Source organism: Colossoma macropomum, unplaced genomic scaffold, assembly GCF_904425465.1.
Source record: "Colossoma macropomum unplaced genomic scaffold, Colossoma_macropomum, whole genome shotgun sequence".
Lineage (NCBI taxonomy): Eukaryota > Metazoa > Chordata > Actinopteri > Characiformes > Serrasalmidae > Colossoma > Colossoma macropomum.
Genome location: NW_023494805.1, coordinates 19613057 through 19631673, shown reverse-complemented (window position 1 = coordinate 19631673; position 18617 = coordinate 19613057). Strand labels below are relative to the sequence as shown.

At 40.2% G+C, this 18617-nt stretch overlaps 4 protein-coding genes across 7 annotated transcripts; all 4 read right to left on the bottom strand.

Moving 5' to 3' along the window:
* Positions 1–1046: 1046 nt before the first annotated feature.
* On the bottom strand, positions 1047–3404 carry tmem53 (transmembrane protein 53). The gene is made up of 3 exons (XM_036597343.1): positions 3196–3404; positions 2636–2739; positions 1047–2042 (listed from the first exon to the last, which is right to left on the bottom strand). Exons 1-3 carry the CDS (start codon positions 3248–3250, stop codon positions 1344–1346), a joined length of 858 nt encoding a protein of 285 aa, XP_036453236.1. The 5' UTR covers positions 3251–3404; the 3' UTR covers positions 1047–1343.
* Positions 3405–5086: 1682 nt separating this feature from the next.
* On the bottom strand, positions 5087–6598 carry opn4.1 (opsin 4.1). Its single transcript, XM_036597342.1, has one exon. It carries the CDS (start codon positions 6596–6598, stop codon positions 5087–5089), a length of 1512 nt encoding a protein of 503 aa, XP_036453235.1.
* A 1068-nt stretch (positions 6599–7666) lies between these two features.
* LOC118826388 (PX domain-containing protein 1-like) lies at positions 7667–10553 on the bottom strand. 3 transcript variants are annotated; one of them, XM_036597345.1, is made up of 6 exons: positions 10331–10553; positions 10000–10248; positions 9739–9842; positions 9060–9150; positions 8846–8957; positions 7667–8695 (listed from the first exon to the last, which is right to left on the bottom strand). In XM_036597345.1, exons 2-6 carry the CDS (start codon positions 10160–10162, stop codon positions 8506–8508), a joined length of 660 nt encoding a protein of 219 aa, XP_036453238.1. In that variant the 5' UTR covers positions 10163–10248; positions 10331–10553; the 3' UTR covers positions 7667–8505. The 3 variants fall into 3 exon arrangements, with proteins under 3 accessions (XP_036453238.1, XP_036453239.1, XP_036453240.1); XM_036597346.1 differs by having other exon boundaries at positions 10000–10229; XM_036597347.1 differs by having other exon boundaries at positions 10000–10215.
* Positions 10554–11227: 674 nt separating this feature from the next.
* On the bottom strand, positions 11228–18577 carry si:dkey-154p10.3 (zinc finger protein Xfin). 2 transcript variants are annotated; one of them, XM_036597566.1, is made up of 9 exons: positions 18308–18577; positions 16857–17368; positions 16420–16776; positions 15358–15730; positions 14883–14970; positions 13838–14065; positions 12656–12789; positions 11708–11831; positions 11228–11603 (listed from the first exon to the last, which is right to left on the bottom strand). In XM_036597566.1, exons 2-9 carry the CDS (start codon positions 17358–17360, stop codon positions 11396–11398), a joined length of 2016 nt encoding a protein of 671 aa, XP_036453459.1. In that variant the 5' UTR covers positions 17361–17368; positions 18308–18577; the 3' UTR covers positions 11228–11395. The 2 variants fall into 2 exon arrangements, with proteins under 2 accessions (XP_036453459.1, XP_036453460.1); XM_036597567.1 differs by having other exon boundaries at positions 11708–11782.
* Positions 18578–18617: the final 40 nt, after the last annotated feature.

Below are 18617 nucleotides of genomic sequence, written 5' to 3'. Positions count from 1 at the left end.
AGGCCTTTTCAATAGGTCAGGCTTTAAATGAGCCAAATTTGGAGCTAGGCTGTAAATTAGTAATCTGAGAGAACGAGTACATACTGTATAATAGGCTTTTGTAAAGAGGAGGGATGCTAAGGAGGAATGGCGCCCCCCTGTGAAACTACAGCAGAAGAGCTGCCAGCAGTACATGTGAAGTCTAGACTATTTTTCTTCTACTCTGTCAATTTTCCAGTATATTAACACCCGCTGTGCTTGTGCAAAGATCAATTACACAGATAAGATTACCACACAGTATAACAGCCATACAACAGCCCTGTCTGCAAGTTTCCACTGTAAAGCCTCTTTGGAGATAATAAATATCAGTATCATGTAACCTGTCTGGGTTGAAATCAGGACAGTCCTCGAGTGTCTTTCCTACAGATATCAAACCTGAAGCACTTAAGCAACACGAGCTACTCGTCCACCCAGACAAACAGCAAGATGATCCATTCGCTGTGCACTCCAATAAGCGATGTTCATCTGTCTAAGCCAATCTACAAACTTCCCTCTTTCTCTCTCCTCTACCAGCGGCTCTAAATGATATATGAAGTACCAGCATGAGCTTTCTGGAGAGACAAATGCCAACGACTCGCTCTAAAATGTCAAATATGTCAGTTGGAGACATTCAATGGGAGAATCTGCCTGATCAATTTGAAAGCCTGCGTCTCACACGATCGTTGGCTGGCAGGGATGGCAAAGGCTGATTTGACCTGCCCAGAGGTGAAATGTCTCTCCATGCCAAGCATGAAGGTAAGCTATTTACAATCCTCAATTCCAAGTTAGTGCTCTCCTTGTGGAAAAGGTCTTCCATTGTCTCTGTTAAAATTGTAAAAAGACAAAACAGCACCCATTAGGACAACCTACAAAGTATTATGGCTAACAAAATAATACAACTTACACTGATGCGAATGTATCGTGACCGTGTCCTAAATGGATATTGGAACATTTCTGTATGTTATCTGACCTGTGGGACAAAAGAACTATTACCTTGCCTTTTACTTAAAACCATGACCAACCAACAGTGGTTAACTAAATGATTTTAGTCTTTATTTAAGGAAGGCACATAAGTCAAATACATAAAACAGTTCATTACAATCTATAGAAGTGTGAATTCAGTCAGCTTAAATTAAGTTAAATTAGTTTTCAATTCACAGTACTAGACACACAACACGTTAGAAGTCGGCTTGACCTTATTCAAGCTCAACTCATTAAACTTGTCAATCAGTAGTATTTATACAAATATGGTGGTTTGTACACTTGACTTTACAGTAGTTCCATAATCATAAACTATTTAAGGTCTGGGCGAGATCCCCATACTCTCAGTGTTGCACTTGGAAGCGCTTTCCTCTAAGCACCCCCTCAAAGTTGGTCATGCAGCTGGTCAGGAAGGTGTGGCACCTGTTGGAATAGTCCTCCGGACAGTCTCTGAACAGGCTTACATGGGGTGGGGTGATGAAGTCAAAGCTCTCTACGGACAACCCTTTCTCCTGCAGTGCTCTAACCATCCTCTCCACATCCCTATACCTGATCACCCGGTCTGCCCTAGAGTAGAGGTACATCTGAGGCCAGGGCGCAGGCCGCTCCATCATGGCATCGTAGTGGTTCTTGTGGAAGTATTTGGTCACAGGGTACAGGACGACCCTAAGCAGGACCACCATCACAGCAAACAGAGCTAGGAGGAAGCACCGCAGCAGCACATTGACGTTTGGGCCCAGTGTGGTCTTGAGGGCACGAAGAGCACCTCTCACGTTTTGGCTCCCTGGCGCACTGTCCACAACTGTGCCCATCACACACAGAGAACTGAACTGCTTATGCCTTTGCAAGAGCTCCACCATGTAGCGGTAGAGCATGAAGCCGCCATTGCTGAACACATGGAAGAATATAGGGTTGTTCTCCACCTCATAGTCATAGAGTATTTCAAGCAGTTTGTGAGCAGTGCTTCTGAGTTCCTTGTATCCAAATGATTCCGAGATGAATACCGTCTTCAGAGGCGCAGTGTAGCGTACAGTCACACATCCCTGAAACGATTACAGAAGAGGAGTAAGACACATACAATACCTCCAAAAGTTTGTACATACCTTGTAATTAGTGAATTCAGCTACTTTAAGGTGCACACATTGCCAACACAAGTGGTTGATCGTGAATACATAGCTTATAAAATATTTGTAGAAAAGCACTGTCACTAGAAAGGGACAGTCTGCAGCAGCCACACATGAGCCTAAGATCAACATGCCCAATGCCAGGCAATGGCTAGAGGGGTATAAAGCCACCTGCACTGGGCTACGCACTTGTTTAGTTGTCTAAGAATCTGAAGTCAGCCGATTAAACAAGTATAATCAAGTGTGCTTGTGCTTGCTTTGTATGAATCACTGCAGCCACACCAGCCCTTTGCAGGCAAGACTGGACACCCTGGATCCCAGAAGAGTACAGGCTGTTAGTGCAGCAAAGGGGGACAAAGTGCCTATTATTACTCTTGATTTCAGAAAAAACGTTGGATTAGCCAGTGTTTAAAAACCTTTAGACAGTGTAATTTAACCTCACCTTGCACACACCTGCTGCAGATGTAACCTACAAGTATTGAGTAAAGGGATACTTAAAGCTTTGGACTCACCTGCGTATTATAAATTGAGCTGTACTTTGACAGATGCTTGTCTCTGCACCCAGCCCAGCCTAAAAGAATAACAACTGGCTCCTTTGACCCGCGCCAGTATTTCTCTGCCAGAAAAGATAAACAAAACTGACTGAAGGTGGCTTGGCAACAGAGCATGACAAACAAATCAGCTGCAACACTCCTGTCATTTAGCTAGATCACCTAATGCAAGTAGCGAAAATTTAGGATGAAATTAACTAGCTAGGACTTCACCAGTTCGCGTTGATCGATCGTTATGCCAGCCAGCAACATGACATTAACGTTAGCTAATGCTTATTTCAGTTCAGTTCTCGGCAACCTAACAGCTAAACAGCTAAATATATACACATTCATAACTATAAAACCAATGATGTCTTGGCTCACGAAAACAGAAAGCCAGAATTCAGCAAATTCAGTCACAATTCGAGTGGTTAACAGTAACTACAGCACAATAGCTCCTCACTCCTGTACACGGGTGATAAAAGGAGGCGTTACTCGCTAATGTTAGCTAGCCAGCTAGTGCTAACACACAGCCGCCTTACCTGATATCTGAGGCTCTGGAAAAACTATATTGTAGTCTATGCCATCATCTCCCATATTGAGTTTTTTTAATTATCACTCCTGTCTGACTGCCATGAATGTGAGTTTCAAAAAGGGGTCTGGGTTTTACTCCGACCTCTCCGGCTAAAGGGACGGAGGAAAGCACAGCAAGGTGGAGCAGAGATCATCCCTACCACTTCCGGCTGACGTTCCTCATTCAAAAATAAATATGTAAAACCTAAATTAAAAAACGTAACTTTTTCTGTAACATTATTGATGATAATTTGTGTCTGTATTTATTTTTTATTTTCGTACTTTTTATTTATTTATTTATTTATTTTAAACTACACACAAAGACTGTTCTCAGGGTTTTTTAGTAAAGGCAATGGTTCTGTTTGGGCATTTCATCATTAAATGGCTCTTTACATGGTGAAATGGTTCTTCGGAGTGATTGAATGCGTTGTATATGGTTCTATGTAGAACCTTTTTGAAAATGGTTCTATATAGCGCCAAAAAGGCTTTTCTATTGTTACAAGCTTGACGTTGTAACAACAGCAGAACCCTTTTTGTTTCAGTCTGAAGAACCATTTCACCATGCAAAGAACCATTGAATCATGAAATGGTTCTATACAGCACTCATGGCTAAACAGAGCCATTGCCTTTACTGAAGAACCATCTTTTTAAAGTGCATAGTAGTATTTGGTGTCTGTTCATATCAGTGTGTGTTTTATTCATGGTTTAATGTCTATATCATCAATTTTATTATTGTTGGCTTGTTTGCACTTAGCGATGCACCAATATCCAATATTTTGATGTAAATATGTGCTAATGCATAAATATTTATAAAATGTAGAAATTGGGATTAAATTCACTTGGATTAGCATCATGGAGAATTTTTTTTTCCTGGATGGTTACAGATAGTAAATTTAATAAAATGTTAGCTTAGCAGCCCAGTGTAACATTCTGCTCCTCTGGAATAAAAATATCGGTTTGAAATGTCAGTCAAATCTTATCTAATCTGATGCCATTACTTTTAAAAAATTTTATATATCTACCAATACAGATATGATTCTGATATCATCATTCATCCATTCTTATGTCATATCAGTCAACTTTATTTATCTTTTAATTATCCTAATTAAATTATCTTTTGTAATTTTGGCAAGGCTCCTATTTGATGTGCTCTGAAACAGGCTGTTTAACTAGGAGAATTCTGGCCTTGACCCCATTTTCCCAGCAATGTATAATGTTGCCTTTGGTGAAGACTTGTGGCTTAAGTAGAAGTTTGTTCAGCTGGTACAACGGGGGATTCCGGTGGCAAAAGAGCAGAGGCTGTGCACCAGCCTTTACTGTGCGTAAATGGGCCTGGTTAAGGATATTATGTCACTGAAAATAAGAAACATGTTTGCTACTCAAAGTTTGCATTCACCATTTTATTCATTTCTAGATGAAATCTAGAGCAGACTTGTACAGAAAAAAAATGTCACATGAACTGGCCTATGAAGAGAATGAAACAGCTTAGGATGTTTACTCTTGAAGTAATATAACATGGGCCAGTGTTGTGAACATGGATTAAGCCCAGCAAGAATCATAATTGTACAGTCATTCACAATTTAAAATCTTTGTTAAACTTTGTTTAGGACTCATCTTAAAGAAAACCAGCACTAAAATTCTAATATAATATTCAAAGAAATAACCCACACCCGTCATGTAATGTCCAGCAATTTACAAGACGAAACAAGATTTTTTAGCTAAAACAGGTACAATGTTGAAATGAGACCACAGTGGGACAAGTTTAATAGAAAATTTGATTGCACCATACACTTTGTACAATGAAGCAAGTTTAGGTTTGAAGGAGTACTCAGACCAAAGCCTTACAGCAGTATTTCTTTGTCAGTTACCTGACAGGAGGAAAGCTTTACCGTCAGAAAGCATGCTTCCGTCTGAAACATCTGCTTCAAGAGTAATGGAGGGCACGGGCATGCTGCCAACCCATTCAGCCTGCCCCACTTTCTGCCCACTGCAAGCACTTGTGCTAGCCTGCTGTGGAGGGATGGCAGTGTCTGTTGAAATCTCTGTAGACACTCGTCTGGCGAAAGGTAGTGAGTTGACACTGGAGCCGTCTGCCTCACTCTCTGTCCAACAGGAGTCGGTGTCCGAGGCCGATGACAGCCGGGTCTTCCCCCAGCGGCCATTGGCACGGGCAGCATTGCCAATGCAGACACCCAGGGAGCATTGGCTGGTGAGAGTCGTCCGGCGAGAGGAAGAGCCACTGCCAGAGCTAAAAGAGGAGCGCATGTCCTTTTCACCAACGCACAGAATTATGCGGAGTATGGGCACATAGCGGGCAATAGCTGCTCGGTACTTGGGGTGCGTGATGGCATAGATTATGGGATTGTGGATGGCAGAAGCCTTGGCGATCACTGCAGGCACAGAGTTCATATAAGGGGTGAGAAGGTGGGCATAGCCAGCAGTGGCAGTGAGAGCCACAACGGAATAAGGTGACCAGGATATCACAAAGAGTGAGATGACCAGGAGGGCAACCTTGGCCATTTTCCATTCACTCTGCATGCGTTCAAACATCTTGTGCGTTTCCCCGCAGTCAAGCTCCTTCACCTCCATCCGAGCTGATCGGATAGCCTGGAATATGGCCAGGTAGCAGCCACCGATGATTCCCAAAGGGATAAAGAAGACAAAAATGAATAGGAGGATGGTGTAGGTACGTACCGATGGCGTGAAGGACATGTAGTCCCAAGAGCATGAGGTTTGGAGACCTTCTGGGACATAAGCGCTCCAGCCGAAGAAGGGAGGTAAACTCCAGCCAAGAGCATAGAGCCACACCAGAGCCAGCACCGCCCCTGCCCTGCTACGGCTTACCCTGCCCAGCAGAGCAAGAGGCCGGGTTATGGCGAGGCAGCGATCAGCAGCTATTGCCATCAGGGTCATCATGGAGCAGATCCCAAACAAGCCCCCACAGAAAGCATACAGCTCGCAAGCTTTCTCCCCAAACACCCAGCGGTGATGCAGGCTGGCCACAAAGAAGACAGGCGACTGAGTAAGGGACATGAAGAAGTCAGCCACGGCCAGGTTGACCACCAACATATTGCCCGGGGTGCGCAGTGAGCGGCTGCGGCAGAAGACATAGATGACTAGCGCATTACCAATCATGCCCGTGATGCCCACCATGAGAATGATTGAGCCGATGATGTAGTGAGCATGGTCAGGAACATCCACGGTGGGGAAGGGGTGAGGAGGCTCATGGTGTTGGTGGCTGTGGGTCGGCCCGTGGAAAGGCACATGCAGTATCTTGTAGTTGCGAGCGCTCAGGGACTCCTTGAACCCAGCCGTGCAGTTGGACTCACCAGAGTGGCAGAAATGCCCTCTCCGAGCTGAGTGGAGGCTCATGGCACGAGTCTAAAAATTGCCAAAATTCTTCAAGGAAGGTCAAAATAGTAGCGAATCAGTGATAAAATAACATAAAATTTTCTTTTATGCCAAAGGACCAAGAAACTCTACATTGAGTAGAAAATTTAAAAATGGCACATTGCTTGATGTGATAAGTAACTTCCTCCCTCTATCATTCTGGAGTTAACTGTGCACAGCATTAGCTTTTTATATGTATATTGATCAATCCACACAGGATATTATTGATCCACTGTTCTCTGGTCTGGTTTTACGTCTGTGGGCTGATACTCTCACTGAAAATGGGGGTTTAAAAAAGCAGCGGAGAAAAAAAGCAGCTCATCCAAACTGACCATTAGTGACCCCATTTATATAATTTCCCTTCAACATTCAGTTTGAGTTGAAGTCCTGCCAGGCTTTCCCCAAACTCAACTGGGTCACTTGGTAAAGGGCAGAAAGGGAGCTGTGCCCTAAAAGGGGACACCAAGAGAAAAAGTGGGCCATGACTAGCTATGGATTTTTGGGAGGCATTAACTGACTAAATGTCACCACTGTTCGTGATCAGGTTAATATATGGAAAAACAACACCTTTTGACCCAAAATGAAACAAAATAGATCGTTTGAGTGGCTGCAGTGAGCCGAATCAATTGTGCAGGGTAGAAAAATGTAGAGCAAAGTGTTTGCTCCAATAAGTAACATCCTTAATCCTGGTAAAGTGCTCAGTGACCTGAAAAGTAAACAAACCTATTCTGCTGGCTCCACCTAAGCAATGGCCAACTTCTCATCTGCCTCACAGAAGGGACTTAAATACCTCGTCAGAGACAATGACACTGGACAGTTCAGTTATGTGTTAGTGATATTTAGAGTTTATTGATTCATAATCAAATCCTAATGTACAAGAAATCGCTGTGTCATTTTATTCAAACAATTTTACATGATCCAATTACAAACTTAATTCCAAAAAAGTTTGGACAGTAGGTAAAATACAAATAAAAACACAAAGCTTTGACTTTTAAATATAATTTGAACGGTATTGGACAAAAACACTACAAAGACAAGATATTTAATGTTTTACCTCCTCAGCTTCATTGTTTTTTATGTGCTCATATGCTCATTCTGACATTGATGCCTGCAACATGTTTCAGAAAAAGTTGGTAAATGGGTAATTTAAGACTAGGAACAATGGGAAATGTTAAAAAAAAACTTAAACAAGTGAAAAAATTATGCTTGACTATAGAAGAAGCATCCAGGAAAGGCCTAGTGCTTTATGAGCAAGGATGGGTCAACTCTCGCCAAAATCCATCAGTTTCATCAATTTTCCTCAGCAAGCAACTGCAAGGATTTTAGGTATTTCACCCACTACAGTGCATAATATCATCAAATGATTTATGGAATTCGGAGAAATCTCTGTGCATAAAGGAAAAGGCCACAAAATACAACTGAATGCCCAAGACCTTGGAGCAACATATGCTGCCTTTTACATCTTTTCCAGGGACATCCATGCTTACTTCAACATGACAACACCAAGAAAAATTCAGCATGTGTTACAACAGCATGGCAATGTAATCAGAAAGAGCAGGTGCTAGATTTGCCCCCCCAGTGTCCAGAACTGTCTCCCATTGAAAACGAGTGTCTTATTAAACTCAAAATACAACAACAAAGTCCCTGTATTTTACAAAGATTTTTACAATGTTATCCTACCAAATGTTAAGCACTTTCTGAATTGTTACATGAATTTGAGACGATGTGGTCATTACTGACCCTATAAAATTACAGAAAATAAAGCACTTCTGTAACATCCTGAGTTAGTATTCTCCCATCCTTAATAAAGAGCAATGTGGCAATGATAGAAGAAAGACCATCCTTTTTTTTTTTTGGAACATGGCATTTTATGCTCCAGCATGACTGTCTTATTCCAGTATGTCTGTCTCACAAACTTCTACCTCGAGGAAGGACATGTAGTTAACATAACATTGTGGTCTAGTGGCAGTAACATTTAGCTCCTGAATGCCAGTTTCAGCAGAGTTCAAAGTCACAGGTTCTTCATTACAGTTGAGTCCATCCTCTTGTCGTGTATGTGTCCTTGTCAAAACCTGAGAGCTGAATGTTTGGAGAACAAAAAAAAAAAAATCAGTCCCACCTCACTGTTATAATAACTCTCCTACAGTATATGTAAGTGCTGAAAGATTCATACATTAGACGTTCATTTAAGCCTGTTGATTTTACTCAGTGGATCATGAGTTGTCTTACCTGTACCTTGCAGAAAGAAGAGAACATGATTTTTCTCGTTCCTTTGATAAATATGCATCATAAAGTATAGTTTCAGTATTGGCCAAGCAGAATCCATTAGACCGCCATATATCTGGGAAATAAATCACAAAATATTATAAATACAAATGGTTAAAAATGATATTTCACCCCAATTGAAATAAGAAGTGCATTACATATGCGTATGAAGACAAACCTTCCTCTGTGATGGGACTCTGGTAGAAGGGCTGGACAGAGTCAAGGGAGGATGTCTGAAAAAATGTGAGAGCTGCCTCGGACTGTGAATACTGGGAAAGAAAAAAAACTGCACATGAATGTTCATGCATGTGCATTAATACCTAAATATAATCATTCATTCATTCATCATCTAACACGCTTATCCTCCTAGGTTGCAGAAGGGGTGCTGGAAAGCAGGAAACACACTGGACAGGTGGCCAGTCCATCACAGGGTAAATGTATATGTTTGTATAAATATAGTAATATATCTAATGCTAATGAATTTTTTATCTATTCATGTTTACTTCCAATATTATTACAGTATTGTAATACAATAAATATACATGTAAACATTAATACATAAACAAATTTTCCTTCATGAATATATATATATATATATATATAAATTTGTGTTTATGTATTAATGTTTACATGTATATTTATTGTATTACAATACTGTAATATATATATATATATATATATATATATATATATATATATATATATACCACATTCATATACATTTTTATGTTTAAATATTTGTGTATATCGCCTTTTTTCTGTACGTTATTTATATATTTGTTTTCATTTATTTATATCTTTAAACATTATTTGGCCATTTTTATGTGTAGCTCAAGAATTGGTACATGTTTTCATACCTTTCTGGACATGCTGATTATATTCTTCAGTATTTTTTCCACTTCAGCCAATCTGGTTTCTTCCTTGTCGGTGTTTTTTTCTGACTCTTTTATCCTCTGAATTGCTGAAAAAGTAAAACAGAAAAGAGATATGTTTAAAATGTTAGGCAAAGGGCGAAGACTGTTATGGTATGCCCTCTACAGAGCATCTGCCCCGAATATTTTGAACAAATTCCATCAAATTTAAGTAGGAAATCAGTGCCAAGTCGTGATTAACGTTACCCTCCAGTATCGAGGCTTCAGCTGTCCCTCCATCTCCTGCAGCTGCTCTTACTAACTCCGTCCACAGTCTCTCCGCTCCTGAACTTCCCCTCCGCGAGTTGCTGTTTCTCCGGAGGCTGAACAGCTCCTCTTCCTGCTCCTCCTGCTGGGAGCTTCTGTCCATGAGGCGATGGTCCACCTCTGCCTGCGGTCACTTCTCCTCCAGTGTGAGACACACTACAAAACGTTTTCTAGAACAAATGTAGCAAACTGCTAACCAACAGAGGAGAAGTTCAAGAACCAATACGAACAACTAGCAATGCTAATCAAAATACAGCGGATTCAAACTCACACGAACGCAGCCTTTCTCCACACTTCATGCTAACTCGGACAAAGCTGGAACTGGCTTCTTGTGTGCCAGTTCTTACTCGAATTTTCCGATAGCCCTCAAATGGTGCAGCGGTTTCGTTCAGTGACTGCTGCAATATTTAAGGTGGAACGGGAAATTCGAATGAGAAGCTGACGAATAACAAGCCAGCTCCAGCTTCGTCAAACCTGGTACATTTGTGGGAAAAGAAAAAAAAACTTTTGCTTCGTTTCACTGAGATAAAGGCAGATTTATGTGCATTCAATTTAGGCTCCTTGGCAGCTCGCGATTAGGCGTGTTAATTACCTGCGAGCTACGTGTTTGCTGGTAGCTACAGTACAGTGCCTTACCCTATAAATGGAGCACAACTATAAATCTTAGGTGACTCCAACTTGGAAGGCTTCCAGTAGGCTTCTCTTTAGTAATGTGAATCAGACCCCAGGTAGGGTAATCCCATTTCAATTGGATTAGTGCTGGGATTTGTTTTTCATTCTCAGCAACTCCCACTGGAAAGTATGATCAACAGCCCACCCCCAAGCTAAGTGGACACTTGAGCTATAACCAACAACCCACCAAAAACACGGTATATTCCAGAGCAATCAACAGCCCACCAAGTTCACTGTATGTTCAAGACCTACAATCAGCAGTTTACCAAGTCATCTGTAAACTTAAGATATATGTAATTATCCCACTATGTTTATAATGCACCAATTACTAGAACTGAGGTCAACTTTAGGTTTCATGTCTCATCAGAAAAGAATTTCATTGTAATTTCCACATCTGAAGGACAGAATAGAGAGATTTGTTGATGTTATTAGAAGAACTTCAATGTTCCTACTCTTGCTGACGGACTGGCATAAGAAACAGAGTGGATGCAAGCACTGAAAAAGTTGTATTTAATATTATAAAACACTGAGTAAAAGGCAACAATTACATTTCACAAACATTATATTTCACAATCATACTATAAAATCTCTGCCCAAAACAATGAAAAAGAAAAACAAAAACAAAGTCCAATAAAAAAGTAAACATTTTCCTTAGAATCTCATGTTATTTGGAGGTACGTGGTCTATTGGATGAGCTGGAGCGTGGTCCACTCCTCAGCCCCAGTGCAGGAGACTGCTCAGAGCTGTGGTGTTTGCGCGTGTGTCGTAACAACAGCTGGCGGTCTGGTGTGGAGTACTGGCACAAAGAACAAGGGAAGGACTCTCCTGTGTGATGTCGGCGAGAGTGGAGGTCTAAGCTTTTCTTCTGGATGCTGGCAAAGAAGGAGAAGTTAATTCTATATATGCAAACCTGTACAGACTTCATCTGCCTGTTTAGGACAAATTATGATACTGTATATACAACATGTGTGTTTACCTGCTGTAGGGACAGTACTGGCAGCGATAAGGCTTCTCTTGCGTGTGTGTGCGCAAGTGGCGCCGCAGAGAGCTCCTGTCAATGGAGGCATAAGAACACTGAGGACACTTGTAAGGCTTCTCACCTACAGGAAGCAAGGAAGAAAAATATTTTCTAAAATTTTCCCTCTAAGGCACTCAAATGTCATGGCAACCTTAGCATGGGAAGCATTCTGCTGAAAGGGCTTCCATTAGGCTCTAAATCTCTATGGCACCATGACAGTGAGGCGCCTAGCTGTGGTCCTGTCCAACATTTCCATGCTGTTGCCACAGCTCATGCAGAGACTGTGGGAAAATTCTCCTAATAGCCCCATCATGGCCACAATTTATTCGCACTGTGAAAAGGAACTGAAAAAGTGGTTGACAAGTGGTGTCACCATCATCCTGCAGCAAATGCTAGCCATACTCTTGTATGCCTCCAAAACATGTAAACAACTGAATATGCAGTTGAGGGTAAACTGCATGTAAAACGATATATATAATGAATACTTTTTCTTCTTTGTCTGATACAAAACTAATCTAAGCCTAAGTCTGAATAGTGTGAAATCACCTTTTGCAATTTAGTCTGTGCACTAATGTTATTTCTACTCTTACACAACCATTAGATCACTACTTATTATGCTTCAAAAATATGATTCGCCAATAAGGCTGGCACTTAACAATCAAATTAAGGATAAACTACATGACCAGCAGTAACTCATACTGGTTAAAAATGGTTATGTGGAAAAAACAACTGTTCGAAGTTCAATATGAAAGTTTTTAAGCGTTCTATTAAATGTTGAGTGTTTTTAGAATGGTCTGATTTTAACAATTAGGATTTCCAAAGCAATGAGATTGATTTGAACAGAACTACAGCAGACGTCTCCAGTGAAACACTGTAATCATTTGGAGTGGAATGAAGGTGCTGTACCTGTATGGATGCGCAGGTGCTGGATGAGTGAGGCTTTTAGTCGCGTGCAATAGTGGCAATGGGGGCACTCAAATGGCTTATCCCCCTGGTGGATGCCCATGTGTCGACGCATGGTCAGCTTGGTGGAGAACTTCCTGTTAACAAAATAACTTTCAGACTGATGCCTTTAATTAATACAAGATTTACAGTGAATGTAATACTTCCTGCAACATTATTATTTGTTATATTAGATCAACAAGGACATTCAAGGAACATTCCTAAAGTAGCCTTTTTTGGAGGCCCCCTAATGGCCAACTTGGATATTTTTAATTAATATAATAAACTAAAATATTTTCCCCTAAGTCTAAGTCTGTTATCAGATTAACTAGGACACTGTAGGCTCTCTGTGTATGAAATGTTGTGACTGTGTTGAGCTGTTAGCGAGCAATGATGGGCGAAGGGGGGGGTGAGAACCCCCTGCTATGAAAACAACTCACATCTCTCCACAAAGACAGGTAAAATGGACCGCACAACTACACCCTCCTTGATTAAAAAAAAACACGTAACACTGCTACAATAACAAAACTACCATTTAAACACAAAGACACTTTAAAAATGCTGACTTGCTTGCTTACCTATGAAAGTGAAAATCCAATTTGCTTCCAGTTATACATTTCCATCAAAAGACAATACTGTGCAAATGTTTACAGCACATGAAAAATTATTTTTAAAAAGCTGTTTATTTTGGCAGTAAGCATTTATAAAACACTAATGTTAGAATAAATACAAATAACATTAATATAGTAAGTAGTTATTTTATGTGTTCATTTAACCATTTATAAAGCTCTCCACAGTGCAGCCCAGTATTATTTCTAGTTATTACCCAATACCTGGTTTTGTTCCCCAATCCTTCATTATGAGAAATCAAGTGTGTTGGTGGCAGAATTTAATAAATCTATGCGACGGCTGGATGTGTCCAGGAGAAATCCAGAACCACACTTTGATTTTCAAACCAAGATATCAACTACTTTTCCCAAAACAACTTACTTTTTACTGTATTTATATTTATTTGTATTTATTTTAGTGATGTATAGAGTGTTTACAAGCAAAAATGCACTTACTGCCTAGATAAATGGTTTTAATCAAGACATTTGCAAAGTACTGTATATTCTATTAAAAATATAACATACAACTGTATCTCACCTATTACACAAAGTGCAGCAGAACTCCTTCCTTTTAGGGACCTTCCCTCCTTCGCTCATCTTCTCAGTGAGCCTCACTCCATCTTTCTTCTCCTCATCACTCTTCTTCCTTCCCACAGTCTTGTGTTTCACCCTCGTCTTTCTCACCTGGCACCACGATTCTGGCGGCACCCCTTTGAGGCATTTTGGATAAGTGCTTGATGTCTGAGTGTCAAGCTTTAGTGGTCCTCTGTGTGTGAATAAGCAAGAGTCATTTAGCTCGGTATTTATTACCACCTGGATTCATATTAACACGGCTGTGGAATCAGCCCCATTCTTGAAGGACGTCAGTTTTTCTTTTTTCTAATCACAGCTACACATAGCACACTTCAAAAATGGAGTTCATCATAACAGGGCAACAGTATGGGCCATGTCTGATAAAAGTCAAGCTTTTGCCACAATTCAAACAGGCAAGTAAACAGGCACCTACATCTTATTTCGCTTTAAACAAGGGAGCTAAATCTCCTACTGATCTGATTGAATAATTCTGGCATAATTCAAAAAAGGATTCAAATTCATAGTTAGCTAAATCACTTGCTAGTAAAGGTTAAGCAAGACTTTCTGTTGACACTGATGGGAGCTATCACAACCAAGCAGTTACCACTGTATGCAATTCTATATTTAAAGTTTTCCAGAAACTGTTCAAACAATGAAGATATTTTACATGTCCAGAATAAATAACAGAGCTGTAGATGATTCTATAATGACTGGAGTCCATATTTATTGGATTTCATGGGAGAACAAATTTAAAAAAATTACTAAAATACATAATTATGGTATGTTATAGTATATAATTTATGATTTACTGTAACTATATGTCAAAAAACAAATTATTGAATACAAATATTTGGTATCTGGCTTACAATATTAGTCTACACTGTATAAATTATTATTGAATAAAATAACAGCTATAATGACAAATGATTCCAAATTTTTGAATGGTGGTGTATGTATCAAAAGGAAACACAGATGCTTTCAGAACTAACATTAGTTATAGTAGGACTTACACATGGTAGGAATTCTGACGGTCTGGATCTGGATCATCCTGTGTGTGCCGATTGAGGATGTGCTTATGTATCTTCTTCCATGACTTTTCTAAGATTAACAGAGATAATCAGATACAACTTCATATCATAGTTCCATTCGTTAAAAACTGCATGGTAGGGGTGGGTACTCTTTTTGCTGTACAGATTTTGACAAATAAACTACCCAAATATTAAGTCTTAATTATATAACTTTCACTGGGAACTTTTAAAAATTGATTTATTGGACTCACTGTAAGTGTGACAGTGAACAATCCTCAATAATCTTCTCCAAAAATATTTAGCATTTTTTAAAAACACAGATAAACCAAGCAATACCAAAACATAATACTTTATGCTTATTATGCCCATTCCTGTTTACATAGAAATGTAATTTCATTGTCATGTATCACAGTAACTGTATTTATTACTTAAGTAAAGGTAAGTAATTTTGCTTTACCTGTGAAATCACAGTACAAACACTTATAGCCTCCTTGAAAGTGGCAGCGTTGGTGTATCTCCCATTCTCTCTCTGAGTGGCACCACTCAAGGCACAGAGAACACTGCGCCAGATGAGAAGACTTTGGCCGTGTTCGATGATGCCGGTTATGCCTCTTTTCGTGAGCGTCGCGGGAGTCCGCTCTCCTGAACGTTCTGTGGCAAACAGCACATTTATGAGGCTTCGAGCTCCTCCTTCTTCCGTGGCCCCTCCAATGACGCTCCATATTCACCCACTCCACTGTGGCCCAACTGCAGCGTGGGCACTTAAAGCCCTGCTCTCCGTCATGACACTTCAGATGCACCTCAAGCAGGCTGTGGCTGACCATATTCACCTGCAACAGGGGCGTAAACTCAGACTTCACATCAATCGAATTGATTCTTAATTGATTACAAAACAACATAAAATCTCAAATTTCATCACAGTTTGATTCAATTATTTTGATATTACTGAATTATGTTTAAATACACTAGATACACAAATACAAATCATATTTATTCATAGCAGTGGAATAAACAATAAAAACATTAAAGGGGAAATGATCCAGTGACGTTGTTACGGATCACCAATACAGGAACTGTTGGCAGATGCTAACATCCAGTATTTTTCATGTACATGTTTGCTGATGCCGATACATAAACATTTATAAAAATGAGAAATTGTGACTAATCTACCTGCATTGACTTCACAGAAAAATATATGTACTTTCATTTGTAGAGAGTTACAGATGTAGTAAAATAAATAAAATATAGACATTTTAACACAGTAGTCCATTCTGCTTCTCTGAAGTGCGATAAATATATTATCAAATTTTAGTTTGTAATATCGGTCAAATCTAAACATCTGTCTGATGTCAATATATGTTCTTTCAAAATGTCTTATAAACAGAGTAGAGTTACTACACATAAACTCTATAATAAAGTTCTGATTGTTTTATAATTGAAATAAAACAACATTGATGTAGTTGAATTGTCAGCTTCACACTGATCCATTAATATATATTCATGTATTTTTACACCCTACCTGACAGAGAACGCAGGACAGCCCTCCATCCTCCTCAGCCTGCTTCTGCAATTCAGCCGTGGTCAGCAGGGGCCGTTTGTCGTCCGCAGATGCGTCCAAGGCATCCTGCCCTCCGGCAGTCAGAGCCAGTCTGCTGACTAAAGGAGCCTGCTGAGAGGGGCACTTAGTGCTGGAGATTCTGCACAGCCCAAGCGTCATTAAATGAGCCGACTGGGCCATTTCTTCATCCTGGTCCTCAGTGCAGGCCATCCCAGCAGAAAGGGGTCCAGGCAGGCCATCTCTGGTGTCCTCCAATTGGAAGACGGCCTCCTCCTCACTGCCTTCTCCATGTCTGTCTTCCTCAAACAAAGTGCTCACCTTGACAAATAAGGCCTTGCATCAATTCCCAAGCAACCCTTTTAAAAAAGCCATTTTCAAACACTTCAATTTGAACTCACCTCACATGTCTGGGCCACATGAAGGTTGCCGTCAGAGTTAGAGCTCAAGCCAATGTCGCATGGTGGGGGACTGATGTTCTGCAGCATGCCATACATGGGAAGCAGAAAAGACATGCGCTCCATGTCCATATGGTCCTCACTATTTTTTGAGTCAGAATGTAGGTCGTAAGGAGAGCCACTCTGGTCCAGCTCACCTTCTTCATCAACCCTCATGCCCACAGTCAAGCTCTCCTCATCCTCCTTTTCCAGGCATGAGAGGTGGGTGCACGGTGAGGGTGAAGAATGCCTCTCGGAAACATGGCTGCTGATCCTGGCTTTCTGACTGCTGGTGAACTGGCAGACTCGACAGCGGAAGACCTCGATTAAAAAGGCCTCCACCAAGGTGGACAAGTGAGCTTCAATTCCCTTGGCTGAGTGGCAGTAAAGGTGTGATGTGACGCTCTCCTCCGCAAGCTGCAGAGTAACAGGTTGGACATCTTGGTATGCATCTTTAATCCCACCCATGATATGGACTAGTGATGAAGAGTGAACACACACAGGCAAATACATTAGACTGCTAACATGAGCTGAATTTTCATGGTTAGGACTGATCATGATTCAGTCTGAGCAGTAAGGCCACATGCTCTTCATAATGTTTTACAATACCTAGTGATATTTATATTGGTATTTGGAAGTAACAATATCCTAATTCATATTACCATAACTGACACTGTTACACAAAAACACAGTTTGCCCATGCGCACTACTAAAATTAACTTTTTAAAGTGCCCATTAAAGAGGAATACCACAGAATTTTAAAAATGTATGCATAATTCAGTGGTTGAGATATAAACATAGTCACTCAGAGTGGTTTGATGTGAAATGGCTCATTTGCAGATAAACTTATAGATTTCTTTACAGTGGTGGTGATAGGAGCTAGGGCTCCTAATGCCTACAACGCAAACACAGTCAGTTTATTTACTATCCACAACCACCAGTGAACCTACATGTGTCTTCTGAGATTTATACGTAATGATGATGATGGTAAAATAGTGGTGAATATGAAATATCTTTTCTTTGGGAACTGTTGTATTTTAAAACATCCTTCTTATATCCTTCAACCATAAAAGTATAAAAATAAACTGAAAAGATTATGTTTAAGACCAAAAGCGTTATCGCATAACTACCGTAAAAACTACTGTCTCTGACATCAGACAATGTATTCATAACCATTCCATGTAATAGCCCTCAGTGAGGGAGCCCTTGGAGGTATTAAACTCTAAAGACGTTTGGTTCCGATCACCACCACAACGATTAATTCTGACTCGGCGTGTTTCTCTAGAACGAAGCTTACACAAAGACTTTGTTTACCTTTTAACCATCTAATTAGGCAAAAAAATGATCACTGAGATGCAACAAACAGAAAAAGTTATTACACAATTATTATAAACCTACTGACAACAATAACCTACTGTTTTGAAGAGGTGACTTCAACTTGATCCAAGTTATCCATCAAAAAGCGTTCGTCATTCGGCTTTAGCTAGCTGATCACTGGAGTCAAAAAGTAATTACACGCAAGTCGCCATAACCTTTTCTAATAATTATCTAAATGCTATGTGGTTATAACAGTAACGTTATTTTCTGTTTTTTTTTATATAACAGGAGGAAATAGATAAAAACACTAACTACACAAGATTCCTTGTCATCATTATGGACAACCAGCTAACTAGCCACTTTTTGTTGACGCGTTTGTGGTTGAGGGAGCGAGGGAAAGTGTTCAGC